This window comes from Festucalex cinctus, chromosome 10, assembly GCF_051991245.1.
Source record: "Festucalex cinctus isolate MCC-2025b chromosome 10, RoL_Fcin_1.0, whole genome shotgun sequence".
Lineage (NCBI taxonomy): Eukaryota > Metazoa > Chordata > Actinopteri > Syngnathiformes > Syngnathidae > Festucalex > Festucalex cinctus.
In genome coordinates, this window is record NC_135420.1 from 1,890,827 (window position 1) to 1,905,909 (window position 15,083).

The window sequence follows — 15,083 nt, forward strand, 5'->3', positions numbered from 1 at the left end:
TCTTTCGTAACAAGAGGCAATATTTTCCCGTTGAGGAGTTTCGTAACTCGAAAATTTCGTATGAAGAGACGTTCGTAAGTAGAGGTTCCACTGTACTAAATAAATGGTCAAAAAGAAGTGTGAGTTTTTATTGATATATTTTTTACCAATTAGTTACACAAACATGATCAATAAACCATGCAAAACTTTAATGTTGATGAAAATACACTTCGAGTCTGATGTACAGTGTTCCCTCGTTTTCCGCTGGGGTTAGGTTCCAAAAAATACCTGAAATTCGTAAAGTTGTTAGCACCCCACAAGTCATATTGCACACGCTTCACCCCAACTTCAAATTCTTGCTTACATAAATAATAATTTATTATAAAGTTTGTTTGGTCCAAAATGAGCTTACATATTATTTGTTTTATTTGTCTTAATATTTTCAAATGGTTAAACATTTTTTTGCTTTGTACAAAAACATAAATAATCCTTTTGAATAATCGTGATTTCAATTATTACTAGGGGTGCACCGATCACACTTTTTTGGCCGATCACCGATCACCGGTCTTTAAAACTGTCTGACCTGCCGATCTCGATTTTTGCCGATCCCGATTTTTTTTTTTCCCTCTAAACCAAAAGCATACACCTTAAATGTTCCTTTTTTTATTGGAAAACACTGAGCAATACCTGTCAAACAAGGTAAAACATGTTTAAAACACATTTAGTAGTTCTCTCAAATATAAATGAAATAAAAAATAATAAAATAAAACTTGTGGAATAGGTTATAGCAAAGACCAGTTTTGAGAGTTTAAAAAAAAAAGTGCACGGCAGTATCAGTAAAGCTTCCTTCCTGAGTATTGTTTCCTTGTAGTGCAAAACGAATAAATGTCTAAATGCAGATGTGTCACAATCTAGATGTAAAATATCCATCCAAAAATATCTTGCACCAACTTATAGGATCAAAACCTCCTAAAGTAAAACATTCTACAAAAAAAAAAAAAAAAAGTGCAGCATGCACAACATTTTCAAAGTCGACATTAAACTTACATCAGAAGTCCAGATATCTGTTGTAAAGCTGAGTGTCTTTGCATCGGCTCCAAGCAGGCTGTGAGTATGGCTCCAAACTTTTTTAAACAACTCCGGTAATGCAACTTCTGAAAAGTATTTTCGACTTGGCAAATCATATCGCGGGCTCAAGTGCTGCATCAGGTTTCTGAAGCCTCGGTCCTCCACGACCGAAAAAGGCTGGTCATCTAATGCCATGAACTCCATTATTTTTCTCGTGGTAGCTTTGCTCCTTTCGCTGCTCATAAGCGCCAACAGCGGTCCATGGTCTGGCTCCTTGCTCGCGCTAGCTTTAGCTAAGTTAGCCTTAGCTTGGTTGCTAACTTCAAACGCCGCATACTCAGCAGTGTGGTGGGTCCTTAAATGACGAATGAGGTTTGTTGTATGAAAGCCTTCCGTGCAGTCCCACCACGACTTATTTCGACGTTGCACGAATTACAAATTGCGATCCTGGGCTCCTTTACTTTTATCGTGAAATACTGCCAAACTGTCGACATACTGCTGCTGCTGTTTGTATTGCAGCGCACACAAGTGCGCATTTGCACACGTGACCTTGTGGGCGGGCTTATGTCTCAGCAGAAGAGGGCAATGGTTGACTTTTTCATACTTTTACGCAAGAGAGATGTGATCGGTAGACAAGATCGAATTTATTTTGAGGGATCGATCGATCACCGATCGCCCAAAATTACGAAAATTGATCGGCCGACCGATCGATCGTTGCACCCTTAATTATTACCACAATAATCGTGATTATTATTTTTTCCATAATCCAGCAGCCCTATGATATCGTATTGTTCAGTTTGGATATTGTGAATAACCACGTAGAATATTTCACAGAGAGACAGTTTTTCATGGTGCAATGATACAACTACAAGGCTTCTTGGACCTAGTAAACCAGAAGAAGCCAGTGGAACACACTGAGTTTTCAGGCTGACTCAAGTCTGTCTCTACCTGCAGTGCTTTGACCAGCTCAGCATTTTTGCTTGCCTCTCCCACGAGAACGATCCTTGGCTCCACCTTTGGCAATATATCTAAGAAAGAAAGATAGATAGATAGATAGATAGATAGATAGATAGATATATATATAGAGAGAGAGAAAAAGAAAGAAAGAAAGAAAGAAAGAGAGAGAGAGAGAGAGAGCAAAGGAAGAAAAAAAAACACGTAGAGTTAATAAACCTGTGTGTGAATAACATGAACCAAGCCAGCCGCATTTGCTTCGCTGTGGTTTGTCTTCTTAACTATTAATCTCAACTATTTTGCCAATTTTAACATTGCCAGGGATGCCAACACCTAGGAATGTGTATCGTCTGGGGGCTGGGGCCGGTCATAAGTTTTGCAACCTCATTAAAGACAAAGGAACTTTTTTTCCATTGTCTTGGGACACTCCATAGTGGGGGTTGGTTGACCAAGGTGAATATCTCACGTCCACACACAACCAGCCCCACCCTTCTCTGGAATATAGGAGATGGACAAGGAAGAAGAAATCTGACGGTCTTATTTTCCAATAAAACAATAAAGTATGAAATGTTATGTGTTTGCTATTCAGGCCCAGAACGAACCATGCTCTTTGTATCTGCCAAGCTGGAGGCCTTCGAGGTGCTCCACAGCCGGACAACAAAAAGTGACCCTCACCAGCCAGCAGATCAGACTCAAGAAGGATTGCCATCCTCAGGCCGTGAGGGCTTTTCTCATCTTGATTAACTTTCAACTTGATTAACTGAACCTGTTTTTCATCTCTTCTTTAACGAACCTGTGTGCCGACCCTCCAAACCCGGCTCACCTCTCTGCATCTCTGGCCAAACTCAAGCCCAATTCACACTGACTGCCTAACGGCTGCGGTGCGTTTTCCGTACGGTGGCCGTACGGACGCCGCAAGGACTGCAATTCACACCGCGTGCGTTGCATGTCCGCGTGTCTACTCCCGACAGACCACAAGATCACGTGGGGTTCACGCTGGCGAGTTGAGTTCACCCAATAACAACCGTTTATATAGAGTCCTATTTGTAATCAATAGACACGCTGGCCTGTTGTCACATCGAAATCTGCTCCCGACAGACCACAAGATCACGTGGGGTTAAAGCTGGAAAGTTGAGTTCACCCGATAACAACAGTGTATAGTCCTATTTGTAAACAACAGACACGCTGGCCTGTTGTCACATCGAAATCTGCTCCCGACAGACCACAAGATCACGTGGGGTTCACGCTGGAGAGTTGAGTTCGCACGATAACATCTCATTTATGAATCGAATCAATATTAATTCGGGGTGCAATGGTACAGGTAGCCCACGGTACGGTCCGTACCTCGGTTTTTGGGCCACGGTTTCGGTACGTGATTTGTGCATAAAGAGAACAATTTTTTCCCCCAAAATTCACTTTATTTTGCTTCTGAGCAAAAATTGCATTGTGTAACGAGTTTCAACACTGTGCGGTACTACACATAATAATAATAATAATATACAAAAAATCTGTGTACATCAGGGAAAAGACGCTGGAAGTGTTTGTTCATATTGCTCGTGTTTCCTTTAACTCATTTTAGCCAGCCGCGAATTGCCGTGGGATCTTATTACTTTTTACTACATAAAAGTGGCCATTTTTCAAAAATGTTTCTTGTACCTAACCCTACCATGACTTTAAACTTCAAACGTGGAAGAAAACTGAAAAAAACTAACATTCATCAGTCATTTGAGCTTTTTTATGCGTACTGAGAATTCCTACTGTGTGTGGTCATTGAACTCACCATTGCAGAATGTGAGCGTGTTCTGGCTTTTCTTTTGTTTATATGCCATAAATATTCATTTTCTTGTTTCAAAACCTTTTTCTAAAACTCAAAAACACACGTGTCTTCTTCATGCGTTTATTGAAAAAGGGACTCGCGGCAGGGGATAAAAAAAAATTAAAAAAAATCAGTGGAAACAACTACTTTGACACAAGACGGGGGAGGGCGGATGTGTCATTTGTTTAGTTTTGTTCTCGTCTCTTTGCTGTTGATGGCCAGCGTGGATTCATGGGGGTCGTGGATTGGATGGCGGCGATGTAGAGCTGGGTTCTTCGAGCCAGTCGTGACGCATGAAGCGTGCCGTCGGTCGGCGTTGTTTCATTGCTCTCGCGGTTCTCCGTCGCCTTCACATGTGTGTGTCCTGGCGCATTTTACCGGCTGGGGGAACAAGGGTTGGTGTTGACAAATGACAGGGCAGAGTGCGTGTCCGCTCTCCGAGTTGAGGCGCGCGGCAGCGCTGAGCCCGGCTCGGCTCAGTGGTGGCAACGCTCCCGTTCAACATGGATTCACTTATGGAACATGTAACAAGCAACGTTTACACTCCCTCCTCGATGTATTCGATAAGGAAGCCGGAATTGTTCCACACCACTTCTCCGCAGCTCGCGCTTGTTTTTCCACGTCTGTGTGAGGGGGCGAGTGGGCGGAACCGCAACACTGCCAGCCAGCGCGGCTGCCTCGGCTTGCACGCGCCTACACAGTGGCGTGTAAGTGTCAATAAATTCAAAGTTTGTTCTGGACCGAAAACCCGCGGTCCATAAGGGCCTATTGTCCCGCGCAGGGTGGACCGAACGGTCCGGTCCAAGACCGAGAACCGTTGCATCCCTAATTTTAATATCCAAAAGTCGATTTTATTTAAATTAGAAATGAAGAAGAAGGGGAAAAGGCAGTTGTAGCTCACATGCTGTTTTTGTGGAAAAAGGCACTTACAATACAAAATTAACAAATGTTTAAACAAAAAGAAGACACTTTATTGTCTCTATTTGTCATTTTGTCTTGCAAAGCAGAGTGGAGTAGATCATGACAATGTTGTGCATACCTGTAAATTGAAGCAGAAATAATTTATCAATCAAATAATTTTGAATCGAAAATCGTTTGAATCGAGAATCGAAAATCGATTCTGAATCGAATCGTAGACCCAAAAATCATAATCGAATCGAATCGTGAGACAGCCAAAGATTCCCAGCCCTAATAACAGTGTATAGTCCTATTTGTAAACAACAGCCACGCTTGCCTGTTGTCACATCGATATGCTTTTTGGACATTAAGGCGCTTTATAAAGTTGAGTTGAGTTGAGTTGAGTTGAGTTGAGTTGAGTTATTTCTGGGACTTCTACCATGGCTGTTCTCCAAGTACGTTTTGTGTTTAAATAGTGTCATTTGTCGTGTTTAATTTATTCTGAGCTAATTTTTTGTCTGAAATGTCATACTGATGTCATGCTATGCAGCTAGCTAGCTTCCCTCACAAAAAAACAAGTTCGCAGACTGTTTTATTTTGAAATATACCGGATTTACCTTAATGTGAGACGCTCGATTTCCTGTCCGGCTCGTGTAATTTCTTCAGCTTCATGAAAATCCGCATGCGGCATCCGGAAGAAATAGAACACTTACGGAAACCTTCCGCATCGCCGCAGTTGTTCCACACCGCACCGAAGCTGGTGTGAATTGACATGTAGACCTGAATGCATTCTATCCTTGCGGGATCCGTATGGCCGCCGTACGGAGAATGCACCGCAGCCGTTCCGCAGTCAGTGTGAATTGGGCTTCAGACCAGTAATAAGTGCAACTTTGCAGACATTAACCAGATTGCACAAATTGATGCTTGCAATTGGTTATCATCATCAGGTCAACTTTTGGTCTCATGTTTGCCCGATTAGGGAAATTCAATCACCTCGTTCCTCCAGGCACTATTCTGTTCGTTCGTATCACTGCGCGTCGCCCTGTTGACAGCTGATAGACATGCTGCAGACAGCTGATCCACGCGCCTTCCGCCTTCGAAAAGACAAACAACTTGTAGATTAGTGCGCGTCTATCAGCTGTCTGTGGGGGCGCCGCGCAGTGATACGAACGAACAAAAAAGTATTGCCCGGCGGTAATGGCGTCTGACTTTTTTCAGAAAGAAGTTTAGTGTGCAAATGTATCACTCTTCTGAACACAAATTATTTTTAAAAGATAAACGCTTTATTACCGTGACCCCAGCCAACTTGCTGGACTATTTTTCTCTCGTCCAACACCGGACCAGAACTCGGGTCACAGAACGCTGTCAGGGGTAAGTCAGTGATGATCGCACACACTGGAGGTGAGGATCAAAGAGATTCATGTCAAAAAATCCAAACTATCCCTTTAAAGTCTTGGAAAAAGAACTCACATACTGTTTAAGGGTAGCAACCTTAATTTTAATGACTGATTTACCGAAGTTATCATCTGTTTTCCCAATTTCCATCTATTTGATTAAATGTCGTTTGACATTTAACTTACATATTAACCCATATTTTCAGCTTTGTTCAGAATGGGAACCCCTACAAGTTATCAGTTTTTCGCACAGTCCAGTGTCTGACTATGTGGTTGAGTGGTCATTGGTTCGACTCTCGCTTGGAACTTTTTTTTTTTTAAATATAACTACATTTTCTTGACAACAGCCTGTACCCGCTGAGCGGTCTATTTTGTATTTGCATAAACGTGGCTTCCCCAGGCAGCAGAATTTATTTTACAAAGCAATGACTTCATTGCAGTCAGGTCAAGTCTTAACTCAGTCGGATGAAACGTGTAGGAGAAGTGGGCAAAAGTATGCCCCCTGTAAATGTGAAAAATCGTCAAAAATGGGACATTCAAAAATTCGTAGCTCACTTCCTGTTAATTTTAGCATATGGGTCCAAGAGACTTTTTTGTGTGTGCCAAGTTTCATGACTTTCTGCGCATGTTTAGACCCTCAAAACTGGCGTTGTTTTCTTGGCGAACAGCGCTTAGCCACGCCCATAGCGATTCGCGAAAACTCACAAATTTCGTGTTGTGACATCATGAAGGCCGAAACCCTCATCTGAGCAAATATGAGGTAGGTCCAGTTAACGTGGTTGGAGAAAAATGTTGAATAAAAATCGTAAGAAAAAAAATTGCCACTAGGTGGCGCTATCAGTAAGATGAAATATAAGTTCGCAGATGTCTTAAGGGCTGGACTCTCATCAAATGTGTGAAATTTTGAGAAGATAGGATCATCTCGGTCAAGTTAATGCAGCTTTTATTGTCACGAAAAATCTTCAGACTTTGCGGCACCGCCCTTTGGCCAAAGGTTACAATATTCAGTGTGGGGCATGATCAACATCTTAAGGCTTTTCTGACCAATTTTCAACTGGATCCCTTCAATGAGCGCAGCGCAGTAGCTAAAAACGTAAAGTATGACATTTATTGTTACCACTAGGTGGCGCTATATGTATAACTGAATTTTATCATATAGATGTTTTCAGGCTGTGACTATTACGTTGCCTGAGAAGTTTGAGATTTTTTGGAGCTTGAACATGGGAGTTAAGCATTTGCTCTTTCTGGACAAATGAAATTTTAAAGGCAATATTTCATGCCCCTCCCCCATCATATAGTATCTCGAAAAGGCAAGACTTTTTGCCCAGTTGTTCTCTCAGGTCTTTAGATGAGAAATGCCAAGTTTGAAGTCAATTGGATGAAAAATAGGCCAAAATTGAAAAATTCATAGCTCGCTTCCTGTACATTTTAGCTACATGGTCCCAATAGACTTTTTTTTTTTTTGTGCGTCTCGGGGTACTACACGTGCCTGCCAATTTTCGCAAAAGTGCCGGGCTTGGTTTTTATTTTTCTACCCTAGGGGGCGCTATAGACTAACGTTATGACAATGTCAGAATATCAATTTTTTCGCCCGGCCTAAGGAGTGTGCAAAGTTCGGTGAGTTTTCGTGAATGTTTAGGTACCCAAAATCGCGATCGTTTGCGGAGAATGATGATGATGATGATGATGATGATGAAGAAGAAGAATTTTTACAAAAACAATAGGGATCTCGCAGCGGTCGCTGCTCGGGCCCTAATAATCCGATCGAAAAACAAGAAGGACCTCGTAGCGGTAGCTGCTCGGGCCCTAATATAATAATTCTTACAAAAACAAGAGGGACCTCGCAGCGGTCGCTGCTCGGGCCCTAATAATTTGAACGAAAAACAATAGGGACCTCGCAGTTGTCACTGCTCGGGCCCTAATAATAATAATAATAATAATTTTTACAAAAACAATAAGGACCTCGCAGTGGTCGCTGCTCGGGCCCTAATAATATTAATAATAATAATAATAATAATAATAATAATAATTTTTACAAAAACAATAGGGACCTCGCAGTGGTCGCTGCTCGGGCCCTAATAATAATAATAATAATAATAATAGTAATAATTTTTACAAAAACAATAGGGACCTCGCAGCGGTCGCTGCTCGGGCCCTAATGATCATATTGTAATTATTTATTTTGCAGCAGTGTGATGCAAATACTGTATGTATTTACTTTTTTTCATTTTGGATCTGGTGGGAGTTGCAATACCCCTGGCTCTCTGAGCTGTAAATAATAGAAATATATATTTATATTTAGTTTCAGAATGTTTTTTTTTATTTTTTTTTATTGCAGCTGTGTAATGAAGTGTTTTTTTGTTTGTTTGTTTTTTGTTTTTTTTGTTGTTGTTGTTGTTGTTGTTGTTTTTTTTACCTCTGCCCGATAAGCTGCGGTGGGCCGAAACTAGGGCTGGGACAAAAAACCGATTCGACCGAACCATCGTTCGTCAAGGGGAGCTAAACGACCATATCGGTAGCAGACTCGTCAACCGATACAAAATTCGCCGCGAATCCTTAGATACGTTGCTTGTAAAGCTGTGGACCGGATATCGCGTGGCTGTGAATCGGTTGTGAGTGAGGCTTTATTGTTTTCATAACAATAGCAAGAGTTCTGCGCCGTGCTCTACTTGTTTTGTTTACGTTTCAGTAGCATCACTATTCAAGCTACTTCCGTGTTTACAGAGAGCTAGCAAAGTAGCGCTCAGAGACGTTTCATTCCCCGGATGTTGTAAACATAATGCAAAGACGTCATGCACCTTTTTGGGGGGCAGCCTAACGGCAACGCCGGACTCGCGACACGTCACGGGATAGCGTGCGTTAGCACGCGCGTGCGTCACAACGAGTGACAGCATGCAACTGAAGACAGTAGCAGGAGGCCATGGCTATCAGTCCTCTCGGTGCACTTGTATGTCCCGGCGTTCGTACTGCACGCGAGCCAAAAGAATAACTTCCGTGACGATCCAATGCATGGATCCAAACTATACAGGTATGTCCCACAGCCAACACACCAACTAAGCTAAAAGCATACTGCAAGCATCTCATTTCTCAGTTTGTGGCTCCCTGTCAATGTACACAACTTGCATGAGCAGCAGATAGGAGAACTGAGACATGCCCGCAATTACGTCATCAAACTCAAAATGAAAGACAGCCCCCCGACACACACACACACACACACACACACACACACACACACACACACACACACACAAAATAAAATAAATTATGGTGGTCATCATCGTGTCTCAGATAAAAAAAAAAAGATGTCATTCATTAAACAAAAATGAATGTGATGGCAAAAGAAAAACAAAAATTGTTGATAAAAAGGGAAGGGTACTTTTGGCAATATTTTTAGATATATTAAGTGGTTTAAAATGTGTTTGATAGATTTATTGTTCCACAAGGTGGCTTCATAGTTCTTTTGGCTGGATGGTAGGTTTATTTCATGAACTTAAATTTATGTTTCTGAACTACTTCACACTGTACACATTCTGTTTAATTGTGTTGGTGTTTTTTCAAGGTTAAATATTTATATTTCAAATTAAATTATCAGCCTTTTGTTTTCCTGATCCTAATTTTGAATAGAAAAAAAAAACAATTATAACTATGAATAACGTCTAATAAATATTGAAACTGATACATTTTTCAGTCATACGTCCAGCCCTTTGTTGCTGTCTATTTAAATAATTGATTCAATATATGAAAATATAGAAGACATTTTTGTTGTTGTTTTTTAACACGTTTGAAGATACTGTAAAAATTTGTGGTGTTTTAAGATTAACGTCTACAAGCAAAAAATGTCATTATAAGTTTTGAATATTGAAATGAATCGTATCGAATTGAAAATTTTATCATTCCCAAACTTAATCGAACCGTTCTGTTCTGAAAGATAATCGTTTTTAAATCGAATCGCAACCTGCGTATCGAGATACGTATCGAATCGGCCTCATGTGAGAGATTCCCACCCCTAGCCGAAACTGTAGCAAGATGCACGATTGGGCACAGAGCTTGTAGCAAGATGAACGATCTGTGAATTGTACATTCACATTAGTTAGGCAACAGTTGTTATTGTGTATATCAGCAGTTACACTTGCTGTTTTTCACCTCTACACAAACATTTGATGAACTAGTGAAAGCTAGTTAGCGAGCTAGCTCGTAGCATGTTAGCGCTTACCTTAGGATATTTCTGGCTGGATCTGAGGATGTTGATTTGCTGTATAATCATATTCTTCACGCCTGGATTGTTTCCACTCCTCCAATGATGAGTTAGGCTGATCCTAAAATGTCTTTGACTCGCCGTGTGTCATCTAGGATCCACGGAAGCCCGATCGCACTGTTTCAAACACTTGCCACTAACGTCACACCCCCTCCTCTTCCCATTGGGGGTGGGTTGAGATGATGCAAAAGAGAGTGGTCACTGTCATCTAATGGCCATAGTTAGTCAATACTAGGGCTGGGTATTGCCGCCAACCTCACGATACGAAACGTATCACGCTACGATACGTATTGCGATACATATGTATCCCACATGAGACACGTGACATGTTAAGTTTATAAGTAAATAAATGTTGATATTCTTTGTCTGCTTTCATTTTTCTTAGCAAGAGACAGTGTCCAATCACTGGTGAGCTATTTTTGCATTAATTGAAGGCAATTAACTTCAAAGACGCTACTGGGTTTTATTTTTTAGGTACAATGCAAGCTGCAAAGGCAAACGTTAACTGCCTATTTAAAGTTAACGAGCAATATCGATTCTGACACCTGCGTATCGATATGTGTATTGTAATGAGGCCCGCAACGATATATTGCCGTATCGATTTTTTGAGCACGCCCCTAGTCATTACAGTACAGGATCATTTTACAACTGCAACCACGGCTGGTCAAGGCTTTCCTCTGTAAATTCCCATTAAAAGCGCAGTTTTCGGCAATTCCCGTCGGCGGCGCTATATGGTCTGTTTGTAGGGTTCGGCAATTGCCGAACCTGGCAGGCAAAGAGTTAAACACTAATGTGGACAACAACAATCGGCAGATATAAAAGAATCTACAGAAATAAGTCTCAGCTTTGCCGTGTTCACACAATAAAGGAGGCCAAAGACTACAGTTACAGACTCAGAGCTGCAGAGAAATAAATTGAGAAAGCACCTCAGCTTGAGCAAGTGATTGCCAAAAAGAAGGAGCATCAGATTCAGCCAGATTACCCCAGGGCCCTGGGAGCTCTTGTCCACCTCCAACTGCCAATTTGGTGCAGACACAACTCTGCAGAGGACAGGTATTGCATATTACCCAAGTGGGTAATGCAGACCTTTTGTGCTAAAAACACATTTTATTACTACATGCTGCGATTGGTGCTTCATTCAAATTTACAGGGTAATTAAAAAAAGAATGCAACAAAATCATCAAATATTTAAAAAATGAAACACTAGCTTGGACGTGTTGCACATACCTTCCAGTTTTTATTTAATGTTTTACAAGTACTCAATGTGGCCACCACTGTCCATGCTGACGGTGATGGCCACATTTAGGACTTGTAAAACATGAAATAAAAATTTGAAGGTATGTACAACACGTATCCAAGCTCGAGATTCCTATTGTTTTTTAAATATTGCAAGATGATTTTGTCGTATTCTTTTTGAATCACCCTGTACTATAACAAAAATACCATTAAGCTAGGCCCCGAGCGATTAAAAGCCCAACAATTTGCATGTTCTAATTTCCATGCCGACGGGACCATCCAAGTTGCTCGACTATTATGCAAATGTGGCAATTACTCTGTACGAATCTACTGCGAAAGTGAAACGATCTTTTGGCTTTCCAAAAAATGAGAAAGAGGCAGATCTCTTTTGAACTAGTGCACTTTTTTTTTTTTTTTTTTTTTTTTTTTTTTTATATCACACCACGGTATAACATTTCCACTGTTATGATCATAATGGAAAGATGTTCTCTCCTCTGTTTTTCATAAAAGGTCAAAACTATTTGATTTGTATTTCTTGCTGAGATTCACTGCTGGAGCACACACTTAGAAATTGCTGCAATGAAATATACAAACAAATATGTGAAGCATGTGGATAGTGATATAGAAGACAAATGCTTATTTTTGATTCCTGAAGTCAGCTCTTTCTTCAACTATTCAAATTATTGTAAAAATAGGTCTAGAAACAAGAAATGCTTTCAATATTTCAATGCTTTTATTTACCACAGTTTGACGTTTTAGTACAAATTTGATCAGTAATTGTGGATTATCGGACGATAATTGGCACCGTTACACCTCCTTTCTATATTTGCTACATGTATAATTCTATTGATCAAAACAACACACTGTTGCATGCTTGTTCTTACACCAACAGTTCACCTGGTACATTGCCCTTTTACCTTGGCCAGGACTTTGTTGGCCAAAAAATTTTCCTTATTTGCTAGGACTTGTTACTACAGTAAATGAGAATAGGCAGTCTGTCATTCCAAATTGTGTGGTTTACTCTGCATCTACTGGGAAAGTGAACTAATCTTGTGGCTTCCCAAACCGGTGTGTTGTGATGGAATGACAGATATCTTTAGAATTAGGTCAAATATTTTCATGACACAACAGTGTGTTCAACAGGCTACAATTAGTAATATTTCTACTTTTGTGATCACGGTGGAAAATTGTTTTATCCTCCTCTGTTTTTAGGAAAAGGTCAAAAAATGTGTTTTGTATTTCTTGCTGAGATTTATTACTTGTGCACACACATGATTCAAACAAATTTTGCAATTAAATATAAATGGCTGAAATTAAATATAGACACAAATAAAAATATATATTTTTTACATCTGAAGTGAAGTATTGTAAAAAAATAAAAAAATACAAAAATAAAAAAATAAATAATAATAAATAAATAAAAAAAAGATCTAGAAACAAGAAAATGCTTTCAGTACTTCAATGCTTTTATTTACAAAAGTTTGACGTTTTATTACAGATTTGATCAAGAATTGTGGAAGTTATCTGAGCATAAGTGGCACTGCTACACCTCTTTTCTGCATATGTGATTGGATTATGTGATGGGTGCAGCTGCTGCTCACTCAATCATGTGGTGACAAAGCCCTCATTGAATAGTCAGTTCACTTGCAAAGAGGTCTTTATTTAGCAGGGTGTGCCTGGAAGCCGCTAATCTGGCAGGTAATGGCTGCATTTGTAAAACAAAGGTGCCTACTTGTAGGCCACTGGGTTGTTGATACACAAAACACAGTGCCATTTGGCTCACTTCTAGGGACAGGGGAGGGGTAAGGAAAACCCTGGATATTGAAGTGTTAATCGGCCGCCTTTATAATCAGCCGATTATTGGCCTTCAAACATCGGCCAAAACAATCGGCCACTTATTTCCCCCTTAAAAAGAATATCGAAGTTTCCAACGCTGTGAAAGTATGCACCATTTTGCTTGTATAGCATGAGCAACTAGCAACTAGCAAATCTATGTTATTCTGGTTATTTTGTTTTCCCTAAGTGTCCTTTAAGCTCTTTAATGACCCCGCAGTTGGCGTTAATTGTAAAACTAAAACACACAACGTTCAAGGGATAGTTCGGATTTTTTGACATGAACCTCTATTATATCCTCACCTCCAGTGTGTGCGATCATCACTGACTTACCCCTGATAGCGTTCTGTGACGCGAGTTCTGGTCCGGTTTTGGTCGAGAGGAAAATAGTCCGGCAAATTGACTGGGATTACGGTGTAGCGATAAATGGGTCGTCTTTTGGACGAATTAATAATTTGGACGTTACAGAGGTAAATTGTATTTACCTTGATAACCTCTAGGGGCACCACGTTGGTTTTGCTTTGGGTTAACAGGAGCAAACAACGACCAAAATCCTTCCTTCATCAGTCATTTATAATTTAAAGTCGCCACACTCGATATTCAGTGGTTCGTTGTACTAACAAAAGAATAATAATCCACTCGGAAACACAGATGACTTAGGCGGAATAGAGTTAATAAAACATACATTTATTCACGATTGCTACACTACAGAATCAAAACACTGCATATCTAACTATTCTACCGTCAGAGGAAAAGAAATAAAATAAAGCTAATGAAAATAAGGAAGGAATGCGAATGAATAAGGAAACAGGGAAAAGAGAAATTTGACCTGCCAGATCTGTGATATGTTTCCAACGTAAGTTGCACACAGTGGATACGCCGAGTTAGAAATCAAACGCACACTTACGAGAATCGTTTGCGTTGTGAAAAGGGGGAAAAATAGTCAATGTTCGTTCCAAAAGGAAAGAAAATCAAAAGGGGGTATTCCACATGGGTGAGCAAGGGAGCCGTTCGGGGGCTGACGTAGTTGCGCGGCTCGTCCCTTGATTGGTCGGCAACTCGGCGAGGTTGATTCTCCGGCGAGGTTGGTTCTGCCGGACAGCTGTTGGAGCTCGGTCCACTACGCGCCTGCGTACAGGGAAGGCCAGCCATTGGAGGTGAGCTGGCACCGCGGCGGGGTGCCACCGACTAGCAGGTGAGGTGCGGGGCGGCTTAGGTGCACGACCTTGAGTCCGGCGGTACGTTGCAAGTGTACCCCGGGGCCGCGAAGGTCGCCGCTGGCGGGCAATCACCGATGGTGAAGAAAAAAAACAAGGAAAAAAAGGAGTAAAAGAGTCTTTGGGGTCAGCGTTGTAGTTTGCACCTGCTTTGGCGTGGCGTGGAGCGAGTGTCTGCTCTCGGCAACGGTTGCTGCCAGAGAAAAAAGGCCACGTGGTTGGCAAGTTTCTTGGAACAAAGAGCTGGAGCAGGCTGGGAAACTTGCAGGTAAAGAGCGATCGGGAAGAGGATGTTGGAGGAGCGAAGTTGGAAGAGAGAGAAAGCGAGGGGGTCCCCTCGTCTTTTTAAAGTCTATGGGCGGGGCTTCAGTAAGGGGGTGGCACACCCTTTCTGTTCGCTCACGCAGACTTAAAAAAAAAATTATTAAAGGGAT

General features: G+C 41.1%; 1 protein-coding gene across 3 annotated transcripts in view; it reads right to left on the reverse strand.

The window, feature by feature from the left end:
* ect2 (epithelial cell transforming 2) overlaps positions 1-15,083 on the reverse strand; it is a 334,206-nt gene that overhangs the window by 300,493 nt on the left and 18,630 nt on the right. For all 3 annotated transcript variants that reach the window (XM_077534330.1, XM_077534329.1, XM_077534331.1), the window contains exon 3: positions 1,996-2,075. In XM_077534330.1, the coding sequence (XP_077390456.1) occupies positions 1,996-2,075 (80 nt within the window). The remainder of the gene's footprint in view (positions 1-1,995; positions 2,076-15,083) is intronic.